At 39.7% G+C, this 19,368-nt stretch overlaps 2 protein-coding genes across 5 annotated transcripts in view; one reads left to right on the top strand and one right to left on the bottom strand.

Moving 5' to 3' along the window:
• c7h2orf76 (chromosome 7 C2orf76 homolog) overlaps nt 1-4,443 on the top strand; it is a 29,109-nt gene extending 24,666 nt beyond the window's left edge. For all 3 annotated transcript variants that reach the window (XM_060827854.1, XM_060827855.1, XM_060827853.1), the window contains exon 6: nt 3,938-4,443. In XM_060827854.1, the coding sequence (XP_060683837.1) occupies nt 3,938-4,014 (77 nt within the window). In that variant the 3' untranslated portion in view covers nt 4,015-4,443. The remainder of the gene's footprint in view (nt 1-3,937) is intronic.
• Nucleotides 4,444-5,750: 1,307 nt separating this feature from the next.
• Nucleotides 5,751-19,368, bottom strand: part of LOC132817062 (metalloreductase STEAP3-like) — a 54,209-nt gene continuing 40,591 nt past the window's right edge. For both annotated transcript variants that reach the window (XM_060827153.1, XM_060827152.1), the window contains exons 3-5: nt 18,113-18,640; nt 9,810-9,974; nt 5,751-6,166 (exon numbers count right to left, since the gene is read on the bottom strand). In XM_060827153.1, the coding sequence (XP_060683136.1) occupies nt 5,870-6,166; nt 9,810-9,974; nt 18,113-18,640 (990 nt within the window). In that variant the 3' untranslated portion in view covers nt 5,751-5,869. The remainder of the gene's footprint in view (nt 6,167-9,809; nt 9,975-18,112; nt 18,641-19,368) is intronic.

Below are 19,368 nucleotides of genomic sequence, written 5' to 3'. Positions count from 1 at the left end.
AAGCTGGAACACTAATAAAACCCAAACCCCAACATTTGCCAAAATAGTGAAGATAAATTTCTGTTCACAAAGAAATGCACAGTAAATGTAAAAGATAGTTCCATAGTAGGTAGGTAGAATCGAACAGCTCAGTGAAGTATCTTTTTGTCAGTAATTTAAATTTGATTGCTTTAAATTTATTTGTTGGTACATGTTGTAGATTCCAGGATACTCAACTCAAATGAAATTTCAGTTTGTTGTGAATTCTAAGGTTGCCAACTATTTGTTCTAAATTCCATTTCTCAATTTTGTTGCTGATTTAAGATTTAGAGACAATAGCGAGTGTTGAGATTCTGGATGTAAGTTTGCTTGCTGAGCTAGACGGTTCGTTTTCAGAGGTTTTGTCACAACACTAGTTAACATCATCAGTGAGCCTCTGGTGAAGTACTGGTGGTATGGCCTGCTTTTTGTGTTTAGGGTTCCTTGGGTTAGTGACGTCATTTCCTGTGGTGACATCATTTACTGTGGCGATGTCACTTCCAGTTCTTTTTCTCAGGGGATGGTAGGTGGGATCCAAGTTGATGTGTTTGTTGGTAGAGTTCTGGTTGGAGTGACATGCTTCTAGGAATTCTCACACGTGTCTCTGTTTGGCATGTTCTAGGATGGATGTGTTGTCCCAGTTGAAACGGTGTCCTTATCTGTATGTAAGGATACTAGCGAGAGTGGGTCATGTCTTTTTGTGCTAATTGATGTTCATATATCGTGGTGGCTTTTTTTTTTGATGGTTTCTTCAATGAAGTGTTTGTTAGAGTTCTTGCAAGGTATTTGTAAATTATATTAGTTTTGCTTGTTGTCTGTATAGGATCTTTCAAGTTCATTAGTTGCTGTTTTAGTGTATTGGTGGCTTTGTGGGCTACCATGATGCTAAGAGGTCTGAGCAGTCTGGCAGTCATTTCTGAAATGTCTTTTGATGTAGGGGAGAGTGGCTAGGGTTTCTGAATACGTTTTTGTGTGTTTCTTTAGGTTTGTTGCTGAGAAATCGGCAGTCTGTGTTCATTGGGTACCTGTTCTTTTTTAAATACACTGTATAGGTGATTTTCTTCTCTTCCTCCTAGTTCCTTTTATGCTGCAGTGTGTAGTGGCTCATTGAAATAATGTTCTAATGCAGCTCCATTTGTGGACATTGGGATGAATGCTTTGGTCTGTATGTGTTGTTTTCCTGTAGACACTGGTTTGAAGTTCCCCATTGGCTTTTGGCTCTACTGTGACATCTAGGAATTGCAGTTTGTTATTGTTTTCCTCCTCTTTAGTGAATTTTATGCTAGTAAGCATATTATTGATGGTCTTTAAGCTTTCCTCTAACTTGTTTCGTTTTGCGATGACCAAAGTGTCATCCACGTAATGGACCCAAAGTTTGAGTTGGATGGTTGGCAGAACTGTTTGTTTCTCTGCATTATTGTCTCTGCTAAGAACCCTGATATCTGAGATCACATAGGTGTTCCGTTGGTTTGTCTTTAGGTTTTGTTGTTGAAGGTGAAGTGTGTGGTAAGGCATAGATCACCAGCTTGACGATACTGTTCTTGCTGATGAAGTTGGTGGTGTTTGGTGTATGTGTTTTTGGGTCTTCTAATGATGTAGTCAGTGTTTCCTTGGCCAGGTTGATATTGATGGGTGTGAATAGAGCTTTTATGTCAAAGGAGACCATTATTTTGTCCTCTTCTGTCTTGGTGTCTTCGGTCTTCAGAATTCTTGGGTGGAGTGGATGGAATGGTGTGAGTCTTCTACTAAGTGTTTTAGTTTTTGGTGTAGCTCCTTGGCTAATCTGTAAGTTGGTGTTCCAGGTAGCGAGACTATGTGCCTGAGGGGGGCTCCTGGTTTGTGAATTTTGGGTAATCCTAGAAGTGTGGTGTGATGGATCTGTCTGGTTTCATTTTTTGGAAGTCGGTCTTATTTTTTTCTCCAGATTTCTGAGTGTTTTGAGTAGGGCTGCGATTCTGTTCTCTAGTTGTGGGGTCAGGTCTATCACCACTTATTGGTCAGTGTTGGTATCTGCAAGCAGTGCATTTGCTTCCTCAATTTGTCTCTTTGATTTAAAATCACTGTCTAGCATTCTTTGTCTGCAGTAGGATAACAATATTTTTATATTTTTTGAGTCCTTCTAGTGCTTTCCTTTCTTATATATTGAGTGTGTTTCCTTCCTGTTTCCTGCTTAATGTTGGTACGACTGTCTGTCTGACAGTTTGCTGGATTTCTTCTGAGTCAATTGGCTTTGTGTTGTTTCTAATGCTGCTAAGAAATCTTTCTTGTCCACATCCTGGAAGTTATAATTTAATCCTCTTACTAAACGGCTTTTTCAGTGTCTGTTAAGGGTTGGTCAGAAGTTTCTTATCCATGCTTCTGTGTTGTCTGTATTGTTATTTTGTGTAAGTTTTTCTGCAGGTTTAGTTTTTTCATTTTCTGTGTTGTCACTGTCTAATGTCTATAGCTGTTGTACTGTCTGTCCATTCATGGTCTGTTGCATTAGTGAGTAAAGTTATTTTTTGGCATGGAGTTTCCTGGTTGTATTTATGGAGTCTGTTGTGGGCATCATTAATCATTTCTCTCAGCATTCTGCAGCCTTTTTGCTCTGCTATTCCTTTTGGCTAGTGGGGTATTATGGGGAAGTTTGTATTTAAGACATTTAGGTAGTGCCTTTTTCCCTCCGCATTCATGCAGGAAGTACAGCTGTTTGCAGATGGCACTCTCAGATGGCATTGTTTTCCCATTTTCTGGCCAGTTTTAGCGTAACGTGCCCATAGGTGTTAGCGAGTTTTGAGAGGATTTGTAGCTCATGTTGAGGTTCTGGATATAAGTTTGCTTGCTGAGCTGAAAGGTTAGTTTTCAGATGTTTCATCACTATACTAGGTAACATCATCAGTGAGCCTCTAGTGAAGCACTTGTGGCATGGCCTGCTTTTTATTTGTGTTTAGGTTTCCTTGGGTTGGTGATGTCTTTTCCTGTTCTTTTTTTTCAGGGGGTGGTAAATGGGATCCAAGTCAATGTTTTGTTGATAGAATTCCAGTTGGAGTGCCACGCTTCCAGGAATTCTTGTACGTGTCTCTGTTTGGCTTCTCCTGGGATGGATGTGTTGTCCCATCTTCATCTGTATTTAAGGACACTAGTGAGAGTGGGTCATATCTTTTTGTGACTTGTTAATGTTCATGTATCCTGGTGGCTTGGATTGACTTGGGAGTCCATTACCACCCCTGAGAAAAAGAATAGGAAACGACATTACTGATCCAAGAAAACCTAAACGCTTTTTCTTAAAAAAAAAGCAGACCATACCACCAGTGCTTCACCGGAGGCTTACTGATGTTACCTAGTATGGTGACAAAACGTCTGAAAATGAACCTTCCAGCTCAGTGAAAAAACTTCCATCCATTTATAGACAATATTATGTATTAAACCTTTAAGACCGAAGAGTTGCAGTATTATTTATTTTTGTCGACTTATGTTCAACATGCATATTGGATGAGATTGCAATATGAACTAATGAAGGAATTTGACATTGCACTTTTGTTTCAAATCTACGAATCCAAATTGATTATAACAGCCAGTCAAAAAAATGTTTGAAGTTTCTCCAATTTATAGTTACAATAGTAAAATACACTTTCAGCTACACATACACTGGATCTCAGGATCTGGGCTCAGTTGTTAATCCATTCAAAGTTGGCTGATATTATTTGGGATAGAATGTGTTGTGCAATTAATCTCAACATTCCTATAGATACAAGCTAATGAATCTTTTTTTGTTGTTTTTACCTCTGATTACTGTCCACTGTCTCCTGTTGGATAATTCAGTGATAGGATTAACCATAAAGATATAAATACAAGTGGATTTTCTCAGTTACAGTTTTGAGCTAAACAAAAATCTGTTAAAAATCATAAAGATCTTCACATCTGTCTCTTTATTTTTCAGCCCATGAAACAGAACTTGCTTATTTCAAGAGAGAAGATTATGAAAAGTTCAAAAAGAACCCTGTAGTATTATGGTGATTTAACCAGAATGTGCCAAATCTTAAATAATTTTAATGAGTTTGAATATTATATTCTTCAGAATATGTTGAAACTTGTTCAAGAATCCAAAAGATGCCACAACATATAAATAAAGTTATTTTCTGTTAATGTTGACAGTAGAAAGGTGCATTTTAATTTGGCTAGCCTAATAATCTCTTCCATGGTGTTTTGCCTTAGAAAAGATTGAGCTATAACTATATACTTTCCCTGCAATTAATTAGAAAATTGGAACCGCCACTTGCTTATGATTGGTTACAGGTCAATTCTGAAAGAGGCTGGAGACCACAGTCTTATTTTAATGGCGTTGAATAATGGAGTTGAAATGTCGCAACTGTGTATGTTGTTGTCAAGTACTGCTCATATTTTTTCAAATAAATGGAATTAAATTCAATGTAAATTTTAATGGTGGGATTGAATAAAAGTATGAAGTTTATTAAATTGTCTCCACCCCATTAAAAGTCCGTGAAAAGCACAGTTTGTTACACACCCTTGACATTCCAAAACATTACACAAAGGAAATACATTTTATTCACTTAATGTAGGTAAAGGTAGGAGTCATATGGATTCCTTACTTTCCCCACCAGAAACTCTTCTAATGTCCCTGCCTAGTGCCTGCATGCATTCTCAGTCCGCCCCACCTCTAACTCCCATTCTGAACTCATAGTGGATTCAATATTAAATCTATTCCTCTCCACAGGTGCTGCTCAACCTGTTGTGTTTCTCTAGCATTGTGTTTATTTCAGATTTTCAGCATCTGCAGTGTTTTGCTTTTATCCAGAATGTCACTAAATTGTGGAGTAACCATAGACTACCCTCTGCAGTTTTGATATTGAAACTTGCTTACTCAAAATAATTTGATGCAGTTATTGAGATAGTTTGACACTAACTTATTGACTGCATCACCAAGTTTGATTAGATTAGTGTGGAAACAGGCCCTCCGGCCCAACAAGTCCACGCCGACCCACCGAAGCGCAACCCACCCAGACCCCATTCTCCTACATTTACCCCTTCACCTAACACTATAGGCAATTTAGCTCGGCCAATTCACCTAACCTGCACATTTTTGGACTGTGGAGGAAACCCATGCAGACACAGGGAGAATGTGCAAACTCTACACAGACAGTCGCTTGAGGCAGGAATTGAACCCGGGTTCTTGGCGCTGTGAGGCAGCAGTGCTAACCACTGTGCTGTTTAATATGAACAACTTGGGTGTTCCCCCTGCCATTGGAGGTGGAAGAGCTAAGTTAGCTTAGTTCTGCTTAACTGAACCTAGCTGAAAGCTCAGCAGGCTTGGGTAGCTCCTTTGCAAACAGAAACAGTTAATGTTCAGAATTCAATGACTTGAACTCAATGTCTTCTATTGGGCTTAGAGGAAATGTGAATATGTAAGACTTATCATAGAATGCAGTGGTTTTTTAATGTGGCACCTTTTGATTTTGGGTCTTGTAATCTTATGGATTCACTGTGAAGATGCACCAAGCTCACGTGTTTACAGCTATTTATTGTCTTGATACTTGTCCTTCTGTACTATTGCATATACTGAACATTCTTCTGAACAATTGAGTGACATTAAAAACTGCCACAATATTGACCCATTTAAAAACTATTCATCCTAATAAGTGGCATTTTAGATTACTACCCATGTAGGTAATGAATAAAATGTCAACAATTCTTTCTGTACGAAGCATTAAAAAAAATTAGAAATGCAGATACTATTCTTTAACAAGCATGTCAGCTTTTATTTATAACTTATAAAATACTCTAGAAATAGAATTAGTGCTTCAATTGGGAAAACTGCAAATTTTCAAAAAATGAGATTCTGCAGAGATAGTACTTAAACGATGCTAGTGTTCTCTGCATGGTCATTTGAAAATTGGCTGGCATCACCATCCTGGCAGAACTTCACTTGGCGATTAGCTTCCCAGCCACGTCTGATTCGTGTTAGTTTGCGATTGACAAAAGGAAGGAACAGGTATACTTTGGCCACAAGCACCATGCAAGGCACAATGAGAGCAATTGTAAAGGGAGGTGGCAGGTAGAATTTGTATTGGGCTGAATCGAAGGCTTTAGACCATCCAAACGTCAGTGTGTGTAGCGTACTGATCACCAATGCAGCGCTTCCAAATCTTGACTGAAAAGCAATTAAGTTTCAATTGGTTAAAAGAATCTCATTCCAATTTTTACAAATGAATAAGTACTTCATTTATCAAGCTTGGACATTCTTTTAGTATGCACTTCTAATATTAATAGCTTCATGCATACCTTTCTATTTAATGCTGGCATTACATTGTAAGTATTGTTTCACTTGCTGCATTATAATTCACCAATATACTTTTGTAATGTTGTAATCACTGTGTATAGGATTATAGCTTTGTGCATGAATAGGCCCACAAAGTTTGACACTGGCTGAGGGCACAGAACCACAATACTTAAAATTAGTACCAGAGGATAAGAACATAACCAGGCACAGGAGTAGAAAATTCCGCTTAGTATGTTCCACCATTTAATATAATTGTGGATGATGTAATCTCAGTCTGACCTCCACTTTCCTGCCTGCTTTTCATAACCTGTCACTAATCAAAATTCTGTATCTCTTCAAATTTATTCAGTGTCCAGACATCTGCCACAGGCTGGGGTAGTGAATTCACAACCCTTTGAGAGAAGTAATTCCTCCTCATGGCTGTTCTGAATCTGCCATGGCATAATTTACATCCACTTAAAAAGGCAAATGGGACCTTGGTTTAAATGTTTCAGAGAGCATTCTTTTAGTATGACACTGAATTGTCAATTAAGATCATGTGTTCAAATTCTGGAACCCAGTTTTGACTGTTAAGAAGCTCACTTTTAAGAGACAAAGCTGAAAGCTTTCTGAATCCTTTAAGTTATGTAATCCACTGATTCAACTATTAAAACAATCGAAAGTAGAAAAATACTGTCAAGGAGCAAACAAAATGCATCATTGCTTCGAAAAAAATTACTAATGATTGCACTTACCACAAATCTGGACATTATGTCACTACAGTTTATAAATTTACTAGCTAGACGTAAACAATGATTTGCTGAATGGCTTGTGTTATAAATTTTCTGGTTTCTACCACAAAGATGGTTTTCTTTTCCTGTCCTTGACAAAAGACAGTGAATTCAGAAATGCAATTAATGTTAATCAAATGCTGTCATACATGAAGGAAATCAAAAGACTCAATTGTTTCACAACTGAATTTCTGCCAGAACTAGAAAATGAAACTAACAGGTGGTAATTGTTAGTATGTAGTTCGTAAATTAGCAAAATTACTCTCAACTTTCAAATAATAATAAAAGAATTAGTACAAATGTTTTACATTACAAACAGCCAGTGATAGTTGCTGGTATCTTAACAACAAATGTCCAACATGACATTTTGTGGATAAATCTACACTAACCACAATATGAGACAAAGTATATACGAAGAAATGCTGAATGCTTGTGAAAAGAAAATGGCGAGAATCATAAGTGACTTTACGTAGAAATTGGAATAGTCAGATTGGCAGTCTTATAAGATGAAGCTTTCATAGCAACTCAAAAGCATTCCTTGAGCAGCTGGTTTTGGAACCTAAATAAAGGTAACTATCTTGGTATGAAATGGTGATCTAACTGAAGTAAACAGTATTCTAGGCAAGGGGTTAGATCAATAGAAAACACAGAAAGAAGGGGACATTTCAGAAGACTCGATAATAGTGCCTATTATCAAGAGATTCTAAAAGGATGACCAACCATTTATGGTTAACAATAGTTCTTAAGGAAAGTAATAAACTTGAGGAGAAAACATACTATTGCACAAAAATGACTGGCAGGTCACATTATTGGCAGAAAAAGACTAAGGGTCATCAGCAGGAAGAAATTAAAATTTAAAACATAGCAAAGGGATTCTACAGGAAAAGTTTTATATTCAGGGAAAACATAAAGTGAATAATAATCCTTTAAAGTGAATATAGTGGGTTAATAGTTGATAATAAGAAAACGGTGGAGGGAATTAAATGTGCTGCTTTTATCTTCACTATAGGGGGTATGATTTTTTTCCAGAATAGTTGAAAATCTGGCACTGGAAAGGACTGTGGAACTTAACAAATTTCTTGAGCTATGGGCTGACAAATCTCCATATCCAGATGGAGTTCATCCTTAGGTTTTAAAAGAGGCTTTAAAATAAGGTAGTCGATGAGTTGGTGTTAGTTTTCCACACAACATTAAGGTAGGTAGGAAAAGGAAGTGTTTTGAAGAAGTCATAAGGAAGATGCAGACAGACATTGATAGGGCAAATGGGCTAAAAACAAAACTGGCAGATGGTGTATAATAATGAGAAAAGCAGTTGCTGTTCAATTTGGCAGGAAAAAATAATAAATAGCAGAGTATTACTTCTGTGGAGAATAACTGCAGTATTCCGAGGTACAGAGGTATTTAGATGCTCTAGTGTTGTGTTAGGCTCAAAAATGATATATTCAAACCACATCATTAGCGGTTAATCAGACATGACACTGAACTACAGAAGTGCAAAAGTACATGTAAAGTAGATCGAATGCAAAAACAGTCTGTTTTGACTACTGGTGGGGGGGGGGTAGCTGCCCAACCTTGTGGAGTCTATGAATACTGTCTGCTTGTGTAGTCTACATAGAGCCACCTAGATTTATTTTCCAGATATTTTTGAAGGCTGGAAAGTATTGAGGTTATTACAAAATGGAGATTCAGCACTTAACCTTACATTCAGAATAATATTAATTGCAGGGATACCATCCTTCATGTGGGTCTTTCCAATCAGACCAGGCCCGTGAGACCAAAGCCCTGGATTTTCAGCATTGGACTGGGGTCTGCAGACTGATACTGTGGAATCCAAGATAGAGCTACAAGTGCCAGCTGTTGCCCAGAATTACCAACAGTTAGAAGGCTTGTTGAATATGTTTAAAGTAGATTAAGCTAATAGGTTTACTCAGTTTGCATAAATCAAAAACTGATCAAGCCAATACATTTACTTTATATCAAAATGCATTTGTCTTCTTGTTTTGATCAGACCTTAAGGAACCCATGAAGTACTTTCAGCCTAACAATATATCTGGTGCAGGTGTCAATGTAATAAGCAGGTACAGCAAGTAACCAAGGCCCCAAATGGAATGATCCACTCTAATATCAGAGGAATTGAACATAAAAGTCACAGTTATACTGGGCATTACGGAGACAACATCTCAAACACTGCATGCAGTTTTGGCCACCTGATTTAAGGAAGGATGTAGATGCATTGGAAGTCTCCAGAGGATGTTCATTAGATTGATACCTGGAATGAGTGGGTTATCTGTAGGAGAAGATGGACAACTTTTATTTGCTTCCACTGGAGTGTATGACAACATCCTAAGTGGTCTCAACAAAGTGAGCATGGAAAGGCTTTGTGGGTCAACCCAAAATTGGGGAACACCTAAAATTAGGGGTCACCCTTTCAGGACAGAAAAGGGAAGAATTTCTTTTCTCTTAGTGGGTTTCCTGACTTTGAAATTCTCTACCTGTGGAGATAGATACAATTGAATATCTTTAAAATAGGAGTGGATAAATTGCTAGACAGGGGAATCAAAGGTGATTGGCAGATGGGAATACAGAGTTTGAAACAAAATAGATCAAACACAATCTTATTGAATGGTGGAGCAGGCTTAAGAGGCTGTGTAATATATTTCTACTATTTATGTTCACAATTAACTTCACTGATAAAATATGGAGTTAGTGGAAACATAGATTCATTTTTTAAAAAAAAATCTTACTTGAATGAAACTAAATTCTCTCCAGTTCAGAGAACCTGCCACTGATGGCAATGAGGTCACAGCAAGCAGTGAAAGCATGCCAATGCCCAGAATTCCAAAGAAAAGGTAAATTTCCATCCTCCACACTTCTTCCTCGACCCAAGCATTTTCTCTCTCATTTTTGACCTGTAAAAATAACAGAAAAAAAGCAAGTGTGCAAGATCCTTTAGAACAATCCATTTTCTACCAAGCAGTTTGCAGGTTACTTAACACAGACATTGTCATTGTTTAACACTTGATTATCCCATCTTTTATTTTTATTTTTAATCTTTATTCAGCTATCCTTCAGTTTTGGTGCAAGATACACATCTAAACTGCCAATCCATATTCTTTTTCTTTGCAAAGGCTGATATACTGACTTGTTGCATTCTTACAGCATTTACTTGATATGTCTCATGTCCCTAATGTTTGACTAGTTAATTATTTCAAAACACTTCATTCCATATGCCATGTTTTTAGATACAAGAGATGTGGCAAAGTGCTGTAATAAATAATATATTACAGTGATAGCAATATGTTGTTACAACAGCTTATATGCCATCATTTTTTTAAAATTCTGAAACGAGGTCACGTACAAATTTTGGATTTTTAATTTTCCTGCAAAACTAGTCTCCTGGACTGTACACAATGCTTAATATGAAAGGTTTGAATATATTTGTTTCAAATTTGGACTCCATCAATATAGACTCAGATTTTTGTTTCAGAAATACAGTGTGAATTTCATATTTAATACCAGTTTCTGTTACATTACTATTGTTTTGGATGCTTACAGTGCTAAACTTTTTGTTTTATTCTCAGTCATGGCCCTCAAATATTTCCACTCACTATATCAATTAAAAGAATAAAATGCTAAAATTATAGCTCTTCAAAAATACAAATGATCATTTTTTCAGTAATGTAAGTGCCTCGTTGCTTGCAACGAGTAGTGCCTCCCACCCTTCCACCTCCTCTAACCTAATAATAAGACCAATTGTGACTAGCGGGTAAGTGCTGCATTTTCCTTGTTTGTTTCTTTGGATTTAGTTGGTTTTTGTTGTTTTTAAGGAAAGCTTACTTTTAGAGGGATGGCAGTGCAGAGAGGGCAATGTTCCTCTTGCAACATGTATGAGGTGAGGGAAGCCATTAGCGTCCCTGCTGAGTACACTTGCAAGAAGTGCACCCATCTCCAGCTCCTCCAAACCCGTGTTAGGGAACTGGAGCTGGAGTTGGATGAACTGCGGATCATTCGGGAGGCAGAGGAGGTCATAGATCGGAGCTTTAGGCAAGTAGTTACTCCGAAAGTTCAAGATAGATGGGTGACAGTGAGGGGGAGTGGGAGGAGGAAGCCAGTGCAGGGACCCCCTGCGGTCATTCCCCTCAAGAACAAGTATACCGTTTTGGATACTTGTGGGGGGGATGACTTACCAGGGGCAAGCAACGAGGTTCAGGCCTCTGGCACGGAGCCTGGCCCCGTTGCTCAGAAGGGTAGGGTGGAGAAAGGTGGAGCAATTGTTCTTGGGGACTCAATAGTGAGGGGTACAGACAGACGGTTTTGTGGGGGCGACAGGGACTCACGTTTGGTATGTTGCCTCCCAGGTGCAAGGGTACGTGATGTCGCTGATCGTGTTTTCCGGGTCCTTAAGGGGGAGGGGGAGCAGCCCCAGATCGTGGTCCACGTTGGCACCAACGATATAGGTAGGAAGAAGGGTGAGGATGTCAGACAGGCTTTCAGGGAGCTAGGTTGGAAGCTCCGAGTTAGAACAAACAGAGTTGTAGTCTCTGGTTTGTTACCCGTGCCATGTGATAGAGAGTCGAGGAATAGGGAGAGAGAGCAGTTAAATGCGTGGCTACAGGGATGGTGCAGGAGGGAGGGATTCCGGTTTCTGGACAACTGGGGTCCTTTCTGGGGAAGGTGGGACCTCTATAAAAAGGATGGGCTACACCTGAACCTGAGGGGCACCAGTATCCTTGGGGGGAGGTTTGCTAGTGCTCTTTGGGAGGGTTTAAACTAACTCTGCAGGGGCATGGGAACCAGGACTGTAGCTTTAGGGTACAGGACCTTGAGTGTAGGGAAGTTAGGAATAATGCAGCGATCTCTAAGGAGGGTGCCTGTAACCAGAAAGGTGGATTGAAGTGTGTATACTTCAATGCCAGAAGTATAAGGAATAAGGTAGGTGAACTTGCAGCGTGGGTTGGTACCTGGGACTTCGATGTTGTGGCCATTACAGAGACGTGGGTAGAACAGGGACAAGAATGGCTGTTGCACGTTCCAGGGTTCAAATGTTTTAGTAGGATCAGACATGGGGGTAAAAAAGGGGGAGGCGTGGCATTACTTGTCAAAGACAGTATCACAGCAGTGGAATGGACGATGGAAGAGGACTTGCCATCTGAGGTAGTTTGGGCTGAGGTTAGAAATAGGAAAGGTGAGGTCACCCTGTTAGGTGTTTTCTACAGGCCTCCTAATAGTCCTAGAGAAGTAGAGGATAATATTGCGAGGATGATTCAGGAAAAGAGTGAAGGTAGCAGGGTGGTTGTTATGGGGGACTTTAACTTCCCAGATATTGACTGGGAGAGCTATAGCTCGAGTTCATTAGATGGGTCGGTGTTTGTACAATGTGTGCAGGAGGGTTTCCTGACACAATATGTCGACAGGCCAACAAGAGGGGAGGCTATATTGGATTTGGTTCTAGGTAATGAACCAGGCCAGGTGTTAGACTTGGAGGTAGGTGAGCACTTCGGGGACAGTGACCACAACTCGGTGACTTTTACTTTAGTGATGGAGAGGGATAATCGTGCGCCGCAGGGCAAGAGCTATAGCTGGGGGCAGGGAAATTATGATGCAGTGAGGCATGACTTAGGATGTGTGGATTGGAAAAACAGGCTTCAAGAGAAGAACACTAATGAGATGTGGGGATTGTTCAAGGAGCAGCTACTGCGTGTCCTCGATAGGTATGTACCAGTCAGGCATGGTGTAAAGGGCCTTGTGAGGCAGCCGTGGTTTAGTAAGGAATTGGAGTCCCTTGTGAAAGGGAAGAAGGCGGCATATGTAAAGATGAGGCGTGAAGGTTCAGTTGGGGCGATTGAGTGTTATAAGGTAGCCAGGAAGGATCTAAAGAGGGAGCTAAGAGAAGCGAGAAGGGGACATGAAAAGTCTTTAGCTGGTAGGATTAGGGAAAACCCAAAGGCTTTCTATAGGTATGTCAAGAATAAAAGGATGACTATGGTAGGTATCGGTCCAGTCAAGGATAGTAGTGGGAAGTTGTGTGTGGAGGCGGAGGAGATTGGAGAGACATTAAATCAGTACTTTTCATCAGTATTCACTCAGGAACAGGACACTGTTGCTGATGTGAATATGGAATCACAAATAATTAGAATGGATGCCCTGGAAATATGCAGGGAGGAGGTTTTGGGAATATTGGAAAGGATGAATATAGATAAGTCTCCTGGGCCTGATGGCATTTACCCCAGGATCCTATGGGAAGCTAGGGAGGAGATAGCAGAGCCATTGGCCTGGATTTTTATGTCGTCATTGTCTACGGGAATAGTACCAGAGGACTGGAGGATAGCGAATGTGGTCCCATTGTTCAAGAAAGGGAGTAGGGATAGCCCTAGTAACTATAGGCCAGTGAGTCTGACTTCAGTGGTGGGCAAAGTCTTAGAGAGAATGGTAAGGGATAAGATTTATGAACATCTGTGTAGGAACAACGTGATCAGGGATAGCCAGCATGGTTTTGTGAAGGGCAGGTCGTGCCTCACAAACCTTATTGAGTTCTTTGAGAAGGTGACTAAGGAAGTGGATGAGGGTAAAGCAGTAGATGTTGTGTATATGGATTTTAGTAAGGCGTTCGATAAGGTTCCCCATGGTAGGCTAATGCTAAAACTTCGGAGGTATGGCATTGAGGATACATTAGAGGTTTGGATTAGGAATTGGCTGGCTGGAAGGAGACAGAGGGTAGTAGTTGATGGATTATGTTCATCTTGGAGCGCAGTTACTAGCGGTGTACCACAAGGATCTGTTTTGGGACCATTGCTTTTTGTTATCTTTATAAATGATCTAGAGGAAGGACTTGAAAGCTGGGTGAGCAAGTTTGCGGATGACACAAAAGTCGGTGGAGTTGTGGATAGTGAGGAAGGAAGTGGTAGGTTACAGCGGGATATAGATAAGTTGCAGAGCTGGGCGGAAATGTGGCAAATGGAATTCAATGTAGCTAAGTGCGAAGTCGTTCACTTTGGTAGGAATAACAAGATGATGGATTACTGGGCTAATGGTAGGCTACTTGGTAGTGTGGATGAGCAGAGGGATCTTGGTGTCTATGTACACAGATCTCTGAAAGTTGCCACCCAGGTAAATAGTGCTGTGAGGAAGGCATATGGTGTACTGGGCTTTATTGGCAGAGGAATTGAGTTCCGGAGTCCTGAGGTCATGTTGCAGTTGTATAGGACTCTGGTGAGGCCTCATCTGGAGTATTGTGTGCAGTTTTGGTCGCCATACTATAGGAAGGATGTGGAAGCTTTAGAACGAGTGCAGAGGAGGTTTACCAGGATGTTGCCTGGAATGGTAGGAAAATCTTATGAGGAAAGGCTGAGGCACTTGGGGCTGTTCTCATTGGAGAAGAGAAGGTTTAGGGGAGATCTGATAGAAGTGTATAAGATGATTAGGGGTTTAGATAGGGTAGATACTAAGAACCTTTTACCGCTAATGGAGTCAGGTGTTACTAGGGGACATAGCTTTAAATTAAGGGGCGGTAGGTATAGGACAGATGTTAGGGGTAGATTCTTCACACAGCGGGTTGTGAGTTCATGGAATGCCCTGCCCGTATCAGTGGTGAACTCTCCTTCTTTATGGTCATTTAAGCGGGCATTGGATAGGCATTTGGAAGTTATTGGGCTAGTATAGGTTAGGTAGGATTCGGTCGGCGCAACATCGAGGGCCGAAGGGCCTGTACTGCGCTGTATCCTTCTATGTTCTATGTTCTATGTAATTAGTCCACAGAACACGATTCACTAAGCTCCACACAATATTCCACCTTTTCTTGTTGCTTTTCTCAGCCACTTGGTAAAAGTGAAAGTTTACAAGTGAAGGTTTATTAAATTAACATGATATAAGTGTTAAGGATTATTCAAGTTCTCAATAACTGAACTTTGAGAAGTGAATTGTTATACTACTGGCAATCAATTATCAATTTTTGATTTCAATTTATTTTTGATACCAGAGATATGTACAGTAAACTTTTCCCTTAAACAGGCACCCTCGATAAGTCAGCAACAATTATATACCGGAAATATCAGAAGATTACTATATTATTGTGATGCCTGAGTAGTCAGTTCAGGATGTAAGTGAGAAGGCTCTCTGCTGGTAAGTTTTACTTAAGTTATTTATGTTGTGAATAAAATATAACAGTGATGTACATACCCCCTGCATTAATTTCTATTACTGTGTTTTTACCTTAATTATGTGAACCTCTCGATCAACTGGAATATTTGAATAATTGGTACACTCCTGGTCAATAAAATAGTCTGCTGTACTAATTTTTTTTTAAACAAAGTATCACCTGACCTAACTGAGCCAAACTTTTGAAACCATCAATAACCAGACCTAGTCTAAACTGAAATGAATGGGTTACCAAAATGAATGAAACCAGCCACTTAGATCTATAATTCCTGTTTGATTTAGATCTTTCTGGATAAATCTCAAATCCTGGAGATGCAAGTCACCCTCTTATCAATTGAGTGGTATTTCAGGCAGCAGATTTGGGAAGCACAGAGAGAAGAGAAAGATCTGTTGTTCGAGAAGAACTGAAAGCCTTGTACTCTTCTGGTTTTTCTTGGCCTCTCAGAACTGCGCCAAAGTGATGAAGTAAATTGGAGAAACATTAATTCACTTAGAATTCAAAAGGTATCTACAAATTTTGGCACAGCTCATGTTACGCAACATAAGTTGCTCAACTGTGATCTCTGTTTAAAACTGTACACTTCTGGAGGACGTGGGTACAATTGCAATATTTAAAAGGCTTTTGGAAAAGTACATGAAAATAAAGATTTGGAGGGATATGGGCCAGGGCAGGCAGGAGGGACTAGTTTATTTTGGGATTATGTTTGGCATGGACTGGTTGGACTGAAGGGTCTGTTTTGATGTTGTATGACTATGATTTAAGGACTTTTATTTAAGAGCCATACACACAGACTTATATAGCATGGAAACAGACCCCCTTTTGGCTCAACTCATCTGTGCCAACCAGACATCCCAATCTGACCTGGTCCCATTTGCCAACATTTGGCCCCTATCCCTCTAAACCCTTCCTATTCATGTCCCCATTCAGCTGCCTTTAAATGTTGTAACTGTACCTACCTCCACCATCTCCTCTGGCAGCTCATTCCATGCATGCACCACGCTCTGTGTGAAAACGTTGTCCCTTAGGTCCCTCTTAAGTCTTTCTCCTCTCAACTTAAACCCAAGTCCTCTACCTTCGGACTCCCCCTACACTAGGAAAAAGACATTGGCTATACACTCTATCCATGCCCCTCATGATTTTATAAACCTCTAAGATCACTCTCAGCCTTTGATGCTCCAGGAAAAAAAGCTTTCCATATACCTCAAACCCTCCAATCCTAGCAATGTTCTTGTAAATCTTTTCTGAACCCTTTCAATTTTAATAACATCTTTCCTGTTTAAATGGCCTATTCTTGATATTCATTTCGTACAAGACAGTCACTCCTTTTTAAAACATAGACCAGTGTCTATGTGTCTAGTGTTGCATTTTATTATTCGTCTCAGGGTTAGTAAGTAACACAATTCTCAAGAAAATATTGCACTTTAACTTATTAAAACCTTATGGTGTTTTAATTGAAGAATTATATATTTGCATGCTAAAAGGAATGTAAAATTTTTGTCACAACAAAATGAAATATTAAAGGAGGAGTGAAGCAACTCGCCTAAATTGTCAAAACATAAGAAAAATCTGCAAAGGTTAGATAGGCCATCAAGATCTACAGCTTTTGTTAATTTCCTTAATAAATTTTTATTAATGCCATTGATATTTTGACGGTACTTGATTTTTTTTGTCCAATATGTTTGTAACAACTTAAAAACAATAGTACTGAACTCAAACAAATTATGATCACAAATATGTTTTGCAGGTAGATCAGTCAAGAACAGATGTGTACAGTAAATGCAATAGTCTATGGTGGTTAATTATTAATTGAGGTAGTTGTTTCTGCAGCTGTACAGGGCCCTAGTGAGACCACACCTGGAGTACTGTGTGCAACTCTGGTCTCCAAATTTGAGGAAAGACATTCTGGCTATTGAGGGAGTGCAGCGTAGGTTCACGAGGTCAATTCCTAGAATGGAGGGATTACCTTACACTGAAAGACTGAAGCGACTGGGCTTGTATACCCTTGAGTTTAGAAGACTGAGAGGGGATCTGATTGAGACATATAAGATTATGAAAGGATTGGACACTCTGGCAGCAGGAAAACATGTTTCCATTGATGGGTGAGTGCCGAACCAGAGGACACAGCTTAAAAATACGGGGTAGACCATTTAGGACAGAGATGAGGAGAAACTTCTTCACCCAGAGAGTGGTGGCTGTGTGGAATGCTCTGCCCCAGAGGGCAGTAGAGGCCCAGTCTCTGGATTCATTTAAGAAGGAGTTGGATAGAGCTCTCAAAGATGGTGGAATCAAGGGTTATGGAGATAAGGCAGGAAGCGGATACTGATTAGGAATGATCAGCCATGATCATATTGAATGGTGGTGCAGGCTCGAAGGGCTGAATGGCCTATTCTGCACTTATTGTCTATTGTTTCACAGGATAATAGCCACTATTAGTTTGTCTGTTGATTGGATTTTAAAAGTAAAATTAGCAAAGTACTCATACCCCAGGGATAACACCAAATTCTTTATTGAGTTACTGGATAGCTCAACTGGATAGCTCAAAATTAGCAAATGAAATTTCTTAACATAAATCTTATTTAAATGTGCACTTATTAGCAGTACTTTGAGTGGTATTGCTTAATTAAAATTTCTTGAGAATTCCAAAAACTCATCTCTACCCACACACCCTCCCCTCCAACCCCAAACTAGGAATAGACTATTTTAAATTTGCTTTGAACAAAATATCAATTTTATTTAAAAGTTGTGGGGAGAGATTGAGCCTAGATTGGCTAGATAAAATAGTCATTTTTTTTTAATGAAACCTGCCACTTGGTGGTGTGCTTGTTGCATCACCTTTGAAATTTTCCAACACTACATCAATTCATGTACCATATTTAAAATTATAATTCTTACCTGGTTAAAAGCCTCATTCAACAGCTTGTAATGTGCAGACCGGCGCATAGGGAGGCTGAGGCTATAGATTGCATGCAATGCAGCACAGAAAAAGCTCAACAGACCAAGCTGTTTTCTTTGCTGAAGCCACTGATCTAACCAACGTGGAAAACGTTTGTACTTAGTGCCATTACGGAGCTGAAAGATGGCTGCTAGGACCCCTGGTAGGTAAACAAGGGACAGCATCACAAATGCAACACATGGCAGAGTGACATTAACTAGCTCAATTGGGATTTTGTAAAACTTGTTCTGTCCTTTCACTACGTATGGGTGAATAACACTTATGATGAAGTTATAGATATAAAAGCCAATAAATAAGCCTAGTGCAAGCAGAACAGGTGTTTTCCAGGAAGGAAAAAGGCGAAGTGGAAGATTCTCGATTTCTTTTGCAGTTGACAATGAGCCCATGTCCACAGGAATGAATCCCATATTTCGTGCCATTTCAGTCACTACACATTTAGCTTCCTGGCTGTCACTGCAGATCAGCACCTGTAGGAGAATAAGGCATGTTATTTTTCAAATTTAGTAATTCAGATCAGGAAAAGCTGCTTCCATGTAAAGTGGGAGAAATTCAGAACTATAGGGCACAGGTAAATAAAGAAAGGGTTTCCCTATTTATCATGGAAATGAGAATGAATTTCTTTCCTGAGGATTGTTAATATTTGGAATTCCCTTCGGTAGAAAGCAATGGAGGCTGCATCATGAGTATGTTTAAAGGTGGAATTAAATAGATTTTCGATTTACAAGGTAATTGGAGTTATTGAGAATAGGCAATAAAGGTAAGTTAAAACCAGCTTGGCAGGCCAGATGATGGCTCGGTGGTGTTATCACTGGATTGTTAATCCAGGGGCTCAGGTAATGTGCTGGGGACCCAGGTTCAAATCTCTGCCATGGCAGGTGATGGAATGTATTGATCATGTAGCATTGCACTTTGAGAAGGGAACTGCTTGTCACTGGCCACTTGGGTGCTTTCCTTTCTTCCTGGTGGTGGAATATAAATAAAGGTTTATGTACTTATTGTTTTTCACTGTGTCCGACATCTGCACACACGACATGGGTGCTGGGGGAAAAGTAAACACTACCACTGTTGGGTGGTAGTGTGCCGAGAAAATTTAAAAATAAACCAGGGAAAAAGAGAAAAAAAAGAAAAAAAATTAAAACCAGTTAGTACATCCATAATGTTATCCCATTGCCGAATATGCTTCAGGAGCTACAAA

Source organism: Hemiscyllium ocellatum, chromosome 7 (assembly GCF_020745735.1).
Source record: "Hemiscyllium ocellatum isolate sHemOce1 chromosome 7, sHemOce1.pat.X.cur, whole genome shotgun sequence".
Classification (NCBI taxonomy): Eukaryota; Metazoa; Chordata; class Chondrichthyes; order Orectolobiformes; family Hemiscylliidae; genus Hemiscyllium; species Hemiscyllium ocellatum.
The sequence above is the reverse complement of the archived record's forward strand: the minus strand, read 5'-3'. Positions and strand labels throughout refer to the sequence as shown.